Consider the following 10,274-nt stretch of genomic DNA (forward strand, 5'->3'; position numbering starts at 1 on the left):
ACTCAACTAAAAAAAGTATGAGAATCTAAACTTTAATAAAGAAAGTGTTATCCCAAATATGTTACATTTGTTACACTTTCTAAATGGCATCATGTGTTCAATAAAGATCCTTGTCAGGGCACATAAATTCAAGTTATCGTGTATTTAAAACGTGCAAGCGATTTCAAAAGTTCACGCTTAGGTCCCCACGTAATTAGATAGAGTCGTGAACCTCGTATCGTTACGATCAGCTCTCGACGAAGCTTGGCGCACGTTCAACAGCAGCAGAAATCATAATCCACGTACATCACATCACGACTCAAACACTGTAAATACAGGCGACAAACATTTCTGGTTAATTTTTCAAATAATTTGTTTGTTATGTTTTGTCAAAGTATTTCCGGTAACGGTGTGTTTTAAGGAGAAGAATAGCCTATGTAGTCAAAGGTCCAATATTTTCAAGGATTGAAGAGTTACTAAACACCATGTGCAGAGCTGCGTAAGTCAGGAGTGCCTGGATCCTATTATCGTGGGTTCAAATCCCAGATGGGAGATGGAGGCATAGAGGAGAGATATGTCTGACAGTGGTGAGGAGATGGTGATAGGAGAAGGTGATGCGAGGGGAAGACAGGGGTGTCGCTTCAGTGATAGGAGAAGGTGATGTGAGGGGAAGACAGTGGTGTCTGTCAGTGAGGAGGAGATGGTGATGCGAGGGGAAGACAGGGGTGTCAGTCAGTGAGGAGAAGGTGATGCGAGGCGAAGACAGGGATGTCTGTCTGTGAGGAGGAGAAGGTGATGCGAGAGGAAGACAGGGGTGTCAGTCATGGAGGAGGAGAAGGTGATGCGAGGGGAAGACAGGGGTGTCCGTCAGTGAGGAGGAGAAGGTGTTGCGAGGGGAAGACAGGGGTGTCTGTCAGTGAGGAGGAGAAGGTGATCCGAGAGGAAGACAGGGATGTCTGTCAGTGAGGAGGAGATGGTGATGTGAGGGGAAGACAGGGGTGTCTGTCAGTGATGAGGAGAAGGTGATGCGAGGGGAAGACAGTGGTGTCTGTCAGTGAGGAGGAGATGGTGATGCGAGGGGAAGACAGGGATGTCTGTCAGTGAGGAGGAGAAGGTGATGCGAGGGAAAGACAGGGATGTCTGTCAGTGAGGAGGAGAAGGTGATGCGAGAGGAAGACAGGGGTGTCTGTCAGTGAGGAGATGGTGATGCGAGAGGAAGACAGGGATGTCTGTCAGTGAGGAGGAGATGGTGATGCGAGGGGAAGACAGGGATGTCTGTCAGTGAGGAGGAGAAGGTGATGCGAGAGGAAGACAGGGATGTCTGTCAGTGAGGAGGAGAAGGTGATGCGAGGGGAAGACAGGGGTGTCTGTCAGTGAGGAGGAGAAGGTGATGCGTGTGATAGACAGGGGTGTCTGTCAGTGAGGAGGAGAAGGTGATGCGAGAGGAAGACAGGGGTGTCAGTCATACATCGTTTCATTATGCAGTGACTTTGGGTTTGCAATGTTTCAAATTTTCTAGGTTCTGACACACCCCACACAGGTTGACACAAAAAACAGCTCTGAGATAGCCTAAATTACATCTCGTCATTCATAAGGCAACTTGCGGATAATCAGTATCCTACAGTTTGGGCTTTTATGAATTCCTTCCTAAAGACGACAGCAACCTGAGAGAGTTCTATACACATATATATGTCACAAACACACGTTGTCAGTGTTTACATGTGAACACCTTAATAACTGCTTCCCAACTGAGACAAACATACATGTGGCCATGTCCGTCTACACACACACCGCGGGGTTTGATGATACCGTCCTGTTGTGTCAGTATGTTTCTGACAAACTGTCCTGACTCCGTCAGATGGATGACTCTGTGTAGACGGTTGTCTGTCACCAGGATGTCACCTGTACTGGTACTTGTGATACCCCGGGGAAACTCCAGCGCTGTGTCTCCTGCAGGGCTATAGGTGAACACCACATCTCCCGCGGGGGTCAGACACAAGACACACTTGGTTCCACAGTCAGACACCAGGATGTTTCCTGTCCTCGTGGTACAGAGATAGTTTGGTCTTTCTAAGATGTTGATACCATTGTGGTATGGACTGATTGACCTCAGCACGTTTCCTGTCATATCCAGGATATCAACACAGGGGGGAGACCGGGAACTAGCTGCTAGTGTTGATGGGGTCAGGGACGTTATGCCCAAGTACTGTTTGCTGGTTCTGATAGTTGACAGCAGCACCAGGTCAGGGTTGACTTCTACTGTTACAATCTGTTTGATGTCCAGGACAGTGACGGCCACCTGGTTGTGTGTCAACTTTGTCAGACCCAATGGTTTACCAACCAGACAGAATTCACTGTGACGTGTCCGGTTATTCCTGGTGTAGAAGGACTTCACAGTGTTGGTGTTCCAGTCTGTGACTACAACTGCATCTACAACTACAACGTCATTCACCACCATCACTGTCACGTCAGTCGGGTCTGGTGTGTTACTGTCGCCTGTTACTCTGACGTCAATGGTGTCCTGTAACACAGGAGAAGCCTTCAGGTTCAGCACATCCTCATACAGGACATCTATCTCTCCCAGCTGTAGATCGTCCAGAGATTTACTCAGCTTGTCCGTCTCCTGTCTGAATGTGACCTTGGTTATTCTTCCTCTCTCCTTCACATCTGCGTCTCCGACAGCCTCCACATCACCCGCCTCACACCCCTGATACATCTCATACACATCCATATCACACTCAGATTGTAGAGCCTGGTCTATCAGCTCAGCCTGTTGTTGGTTCATTTGTACTGACATCTCACCTGACTTAATTTCTGCTTTCAGTTGTCCTATGTGTTTTTCTGACATCTCTCTCAGTTGATCAAGAAGTTTCTGTTTCTTGAGTTTTATCCTTCGTATTGCCTTCAGACTTGCAGACTTGATGTCGGATTCCGTCTGTGAATGTCGACATATCTCTTCTTTCATCACTGATTTCTTTTTCTGCACCTCTGTGTTTCGTTTGTGTCTTCTCCTTGACAAAGTCTCTTTCATCTTCACCAGCTCTGTCTTCACATCCATCATTTCCGACTCGAGTGTGACGACCGAGTCACATTTCCTGTGGTAGATAGTGCAGCATGTCTGACAAACAGCTTTCTTACAATCTTTACACAGATATTTGATAGTTTCGTCCTTGTGCTCTTTACATGTCACCTTGTGTCTTCTTCTGACCTTAACCTCGCCGGAGAGGTCAATGACTTTGTGTTTCCGTAATGACGGGATGCGGTTGTGAGCTGCAGTACATTTGTTACAGAGTGCCTCATCACAGACCGAGCACCAAACAACAGCTGGAGTTGTCTCCCCTTCCTCTCTACAGTAGCTGCAGGAGGCTGTATCTGCAAATGTATATTAATCTTCAATGTGGTGTGTGTATTGTGGGGAGAAGATGAGCCATCTAGATGTGGTGTTTTTCAACCATAATTCTATTTTCAATACAATGTATTTTCTATGTTACATATGTCAAAGTTCTTCTCTAATATTCACACAGCTCATGAACTAGATGATATTGTTACTGCAGACATTGCCACCATGTAAGACGAGGATGTATCTACTATGAATTCATACTGTCAGAATTTCGGCAAATACACCAAGACCACCATGGACAAACGTGAAGCAACAATAATAACAAGTATCACATTAAAACATACACCTTCCTATGCAGAAATACATATAGGTACAGTTCTCAGTTAAATTTACTTTTTGTATATCAAATCTCAGTAAATTAGAATGCAGCCTGTTGAGACACAATCACTACTGTACCTTTAGATCCCGGACCAAACGAGTTCAAGAGTCCCTGGATGATAAAAAATGGCTTGACGTCATCCGCCCACTCCTCCACTGGTCTCTCAGGAGCAGACACTTTCGTCATCTTGTTGCAGAATGGACAGAGGAGGGACTTGGCACTGATGGCTTCTGGTCTGGTTTTGGTGTAGTTGACGACACATTTCCGACAAAAGGTGTGATTGCACACAAGAGTACAGGGATTATCAAACACCTCTGTGCATATTGTACAAGTCAGGAAATGTTCCATTAGCTTCTGAGAGGTCGCCATCTGAAACATTTGAAGAACATTTTACACAATACATATACCTTATAAATTAGCCTTCATATATGGTTTTACGCCGCTTTAAGCAATATTGAAGCAATATCACAGCGGGGGACACCAGAAATGGGGTTCACACATTGTACCCATGTCGGGAATCAAATTCGGCGTGACGAGCGAACGCTTTGACCACCAGGCTACCTGACCGCACCCTTATAAATGAGCCTTCATGACATGAATATATATCCAAGTATGTTCACGTGATACGATTCTTGTTCAAAAGTGGTTTGATCAAGGTTCCAACCTTCTAGGCCTCAGTACAGCTTTCAGAACGTTTTACAGTACACATTTGGATGACATTTGTTTGTGATGTGTAGGACATTATCACCTTTCCACGCACATCTGGAATCCTCCCTATCTGATAGTGATTCATAAACAACTCCTCATAATACAGTCGAAGTCGTACAGTGGACGCTGCTTTTGTCAGAAATGTATTGTGACTTGGGAAAGTGTTTTGTTGCTTTTAGTTAAATACATATCGGAATAAGTTAAAATGACAAAGAAACCTTACGAATGACCTTATATAACTTGACTTTATATACGAGGGTCACTCTCAAGTATTTCGTTCTCGGGGTAGGCAGTGTGTTAATAAACATATTCCCAGGACTATAATGAAGATCGGATATCCTTGAGATGTTCCGGCAAGCGGTGGTAAAACTCCAAAACCTGAGATGGGGCTGCTTAATACTCCACATGCTAAGTCTGTTAAGCCAAATGCACCAAGCTACTCTTTCAAGAAATAGGAAAATAAAAACTACCACAACTTAATTAATCTTCGCTTCTGTGATATAAGTGAAAAAATCGTAAAGGTTTCAACTATGAGACATTCTCTTGACTCGTTTAGGCCCTGAAACACGTTTGAATATCTCCCGCCATATTTCTAGTGGGTCACTGGTCCTCATTACCATAACGAAAGTAGACGACTGACTTCCGTGTTGAACACAGTATGTAGGTATACAGATAACACACTGGAGATTATGGTGACTATGGTATAAACAAGTACAGGATATTAATACACACACATTGTTGACAACACATACACTTAATTATCGATTAACGTTGACTCGTCATGATCTGTATATGAATGAATACAACAAACCACACACAACCTACGGTTGTGATCTTGGATAAAGAGTTATAAATAACCTCAACAGGGAATACTTGATAAATAAGATGACCAGTTACACTATCTTCGTGTTTCTATACACATCAATACTCAGATAAACCATTCAGCATTCAGTGTATAATGATATATACTGTCTTACGACAGCGTCACTGCACAGCCTTCTCTCACCGTGTGGGTGTCACTCACTGGCGGTGTAGAGGGAAAGTGCATACCCGTGACAGAATATCCCCCATCCGGACAGGTAAAGTTTACTTCTGTGCAATATCTACACTTAAAAATTTTACCGCCTTCATGATCTAGTAGAGAGAGCGTTTCCTGGCTGCCAGGATATAGTTTCAATATTGGTGAGACGCAAAACAACATTCACAAACGTTTGACGTTACTGTATGCCGTGAAACCTCATTAATCCGGACAAAGTGGTAAACATTTTCCACAAAGTCTAAATGGATGGCTTCAACTGTCCAGTAGTTAACTCTCCTTTATGTCTAGCAATATTCCAGAACCACCAGCCTACTACATTTCACAACATATGACGTACAAATTTCGCTGATTGAACTCGCGAAATAACGTAGACTCTCGCTGCACTATGTCCCAACTTTTACAGCAGCATGTAGGTCTAGCCTCAAATCTTATGATAGTCCTTCCTTGAACAAATATAACATGATATGTAGTATGTAATGCATGACAAGAGGGATGACTTCAACTTTCCAATGGCCAGCTTTACCTTTTATGTCGAGCAATACTTCAACAGCTCAAGTTGTACTTTAACATCGAATCTATTGTTCAGAATCCTACGGTTCAAAGCGGCGTTAAAACCCAACTCACTACTACTACTGCTGCTGCTGCTGCTGCTACTACTATTGCAGCTGCTACTACTACTACTGATGTTGTTGCTGCTACTGCTACTACTACGACTGCTGCTACTGCTGCTACCCCTAGTACTGCTACTACTACTACTACTGCGACTACTTTGCGTCTCTCAAAATAGATACAATAAATGAGGCACGTTCTACTGTGACACTTGATCGATCATGATCGTGAACCACCAACTCAAAAGAATAAATGTAGAGAAAAACCTAGACAGATGTTGTTCTCATTTCGCTGGGATTGAGGAAAAAATATACTGGTTGTTAAAAAATTGGCTTGAGAAAACAATATACTTGTAGTTAACAAACTGGGATTGAGAAAACAATAAATAATAAAAACATTCATACGCAGTGAACACTCCAGAACATTTCCGGGAATGTACCCCATTTGACACACTCTGATTCATTTTACAATAATGTACACAAAATATATAGAGACGATGATGAGAATTTCTTTTGTATATTTTTGGGCAATATACCATGGACACGAAGACATTCGGCTAATACAGCAGCACTCAGTTAAAAGGAAAGTTGATGTATAATTCACAAAATAGGATTCCTGTGATGAAAATGATATGCATGTTTATTCATATGAAGTCGTCTAGTTATGATAATATCGAGAATTTAAACTTGATTGTTTAGTGGAACATGGGTGGCCCAGTCGTGTTAGGTGCCGCTATTCGCCGTCCGGGAGTTGCGTCCCTTATGACGTATGATCGTAGGAATCCCAGTTTGGTCCTGAGTGTGTTTCTGGGTTTGTCAACAACATACCCGTGATCGTGGGTTTAGTAAACGTCTAAAACATGTGTAACTTCAGGATTTTCTCCCACAAAAGCTGCCATTTGGTGATATAACTGTGATAATAGTGTATACTGTCCCAGTCTTTCAGTCTGAACCTCAGATGCCATCTACACCAAGGCGTGCCTGACGGTGATGTGGAGGCAAAATCAAGCGTGTCGCTGGACGTTATGCTCCCTTAACCTATTGCTTATGGATCTGCCACTACTTGATCTCAAACCAGGAATTGTCCGTGTTCTTAATGGGGCAGTTTGGTGTCGATTCCTTAGATGCACCAACCGAATATGGTGTCTTGTTGAGGTGGCGTCACACGATGACAACCGGCCCGTGGCAAGTCATGAGTGTTGCCCTCCAAAGAGGTTATATTGTGTTTCGATTGACACTAAAGTGTCTGACAACTTCGTTATGCTTCATTACTGTTTGCAGCACACACACGGCGTGCAGACGGTAATTTTCAGCAAGGCGTGGCATTGCGTAAGTGTTATTTACGGTTGAACAATGTGTTTTTATGACCACCCGATAGCTAAACAATCATAATAAGCTGTCAAAATTACCCAAATCGAGTCTGGAGCGGACAATCCAGTGATTGATATCATGAGCATCGATCCACGCAAGTGGGATACGCTGACATACCTCAACCAAGTCAGCGAGCCTGACCATCCGATCCCATCCAAACTTCTGATAATATTAGCCATGTCACTTGTTATTACGTGTGCAGTGATTTTGTGTTCCCTCGTGGTGAATCTGAATGGAACTATACAAGGAGAGTTATCAATTAAGAGGTTTTGCACGAAGATTTGATTCCTGTCAATTCAAATTGTTCAGCTTTAAATACAGCAGGTTTCGGTTTGAACTCTTCGCTTGGCCCATCAAATAGTTTCACTACATTACATGCACAAACAAACATTTCATGGTAGTATATACGTTCCGATGATATTTCTATTACCACTCAGACGTCGTGTTTGAACCAGAACAATGATTAACGCGCTATCATGACCCAGTTATTCTATACCCATAACTGAAGTAGGCTAGGTTTAACTTCCGGGTTTGCCATGTACCCCACAGACGTGTACACAGACACATCGCCACATTACATATAACACTACAGTCCTGTCACTGCTATCAAGATGGCATGGCCTGGTGTAGATGACAAGTACTAAACTGCAGGCATATATCAAGAAACGTGTTTACCCAATGTGAAGTCAACTCAGTGTGTAATGTGTATAGCACATATCGGCGTCACTTTAGTTTGATCGCATTTACATGAGAATGAACATTACAGACAGATCTGACACACTGAATACCCGGCACCAGTTAGTAAAACACGAGACAAATACACCTGCACACAACATTACCTTGTGGGTGGCGAGATTCTTAGAAATGAAGTCCGAGAACTGTCTTAATATCTCGTGTTTAACGTGGACACAATGACACACCTGAGCGATCTCCTCGAGCAGGACGGTGTCAATTGAGATTGTATACCCTGACAAAATATCCGACTGTATCATAAGCATGTGTTTATGAATCATTATCAAATAGTGGTGATACCAGGTGTTAGCGAAAACATGTGCGTATCCTGCCTCACCAGTGGAACCCAATACAAACACGTATAAAGACAAGTCCAATGTTCACATGAAAAAAAACGGCAACATTTGGTACATCTGAGTGTTTTCCACATGTCTATCATAACTTTTTGGAAGCTTTACCGAGGCCTTGAATTCTGTAACCTTGATCAAATCATTATTTAGGAAAAAACAGCATGCTCGATTGTACCTCAAAGGTGTAGAAATGTAGAAATCAAGGCTGGAGCTAGAGGAATTCCTCAAGGGGAAAACTGAAGTCACTCTGAATCTTTATGCATTGATATGAAACAGATGAGGCGGTTTCACTGTTCTCTTTTATGTCTTGTTCAGGTGGGTAAACAACTGGAAGGGAATTCGCCATTTGGTGGATATTGAATGATCTCATTTCATCGATATACCACAAGTTTAATTTCTTGGACAAAAATCCGGACAGGAATTCCGATTAATATGCATGACAAAATAGATCAACAAATAGGGAAGCACAATGCAATACAATTGGTGCCTACGTCCTATCTTAATGCCCAAACCCAAAGTTCACAAATTGTTTTCTAAGCAAACTTTTGATGACTTTTAGTTTTTCACAAATTCTCATAAACATTTTCAAATAGATATTTACCCACACCAAGTGACAAATGTCCTACTATTGTGTGGTGAAGTATATACAAAGTTGAAAAATAAAATGTTTTGACACAATTGAGCATGGTTCTTTTCTGAAATTCAAAAAAAGAGCAAATCAGTATACGAGTATATCAGTACAGATGTACCAACAACAGGCGGAGCTGATAGACCAGGCTCTACAATCTGAGTGTGACATGGATGTGTATGAGATGTATCAGGGATGTGGTCGGTGAAGGTGCGAGAGGAAGAATACTCAAGGTCATTTTCAAGACAAGACAGATCACAACACAACAACCTCCTGGGCGTCCTAGATGTCATGTATGAGGATGTGTTGGGCCTGAATACCACTCACGAATTACACGACTCCATGGACGCCAGATTGTCACACAGAGATAGGGAAGCGGGACCTATGACGTGGCAGTGCTGGTGTGAACAGTTGTTGTCACAGACTAACGTGCTGACGTCCACTGCACAATGGTCGGGACATTTTAAAGTATCCCACTTTCCTATGTACCACCAGGACAGGGAACATCCTGGTGTCTGACGGTGAATCCAACTCGGTGATGTGTCTGACCCCCAGGGGAGATGTCGTGTTCAACTACAGACCTACAGGAGACGCGGCCATGGGGTGGCAGTGCGGTATAACGAGCACCAACACAGGCGACATCCTGGTTACAGACAACATGCAGCGCAGAGTTCTACGTCTGACTGAAACGGGTCAGTTTGTTAGGGACATTTTAACATTACAAGGTGGGGCTGAGGATCCATATGGAGTTTGCGTAGATGGGAGTGGGCGGATATACGTGTGTCTTCGCAATACAGGATTTATCAATACATTCAAAAATATAAACTAAATATTAGCGTCAACAGTCAGAAAGAAAGGTAAATTGTGCGATGAAAATCTATTCAACAAATGCTTTCATAGAATTGTGACACGCATTGCCATGCATGGTTCACGGTATACAAAGAACACGGTGTCAGTGTCAACAGTAATTCAACAACTGACCTCGTTCAGATTCAAGGAACCTCACGCTTAACATGCTCATGATATAGTCTGAATCATCCAATCAACTCTGCTTTATGCAGAGATTTCTATTGGATATAGAAAGGGCCTTCTCGCTTTATTTGAAGGATTATTTAAGAGGCAATACCTATGGCAATTGAG

General features: G+C 43.0%; 1 protein-coding gene across 1 annotated transcript; it reads right to left on the reverse strand.

Moving 5' to 3' along the window:
- Positions 1 to 1,649: 1,649 nt before the first annotated feature.
- Positions 1,650 to 9,776, reverse strand: LOC124120607 (E3 ubiquitin-protein ligase Midline-1-like). The gene is made up of 4 exons (XM_048397305.1): positions 9,720 to 9,776; positions 8,264 to 8,407; positions 3,776 to 4,067; positions 1,650 to 3,351 (listed from the first exon to the last, which is right to left on the reverse strand). Exons 1-4 carry the CDS (start codon positions 9,774 to 9,776, stop codon positions 1,688 to 1,690), a joined length of 2,157 nt encoding a protein of 718 aa, XP_048253262.1. The 3' UTR covers positions 1,650 to 1,687.
- Between the last annotated feature and the right edge of the window lie 498 nt (positions 9,777 to 10,274).

Source organism: Haliotis rufescens, unplaced genomic scaffold (assembly GCF_023055435.1).
Source record: "Haliotis rufescens isolate VD_foot unplaced genomic scaffold, xgHalRufe1.0.p SCAF_17, whole genome shotgun sequence".
Taxonomy (NCBI): domain Eukaryota; kingdom Metazoa; phylum Mollusca; class Gastropoda; order Lepetellida; family Haliotidae; genus Haliotis; species Haliotis rufescens.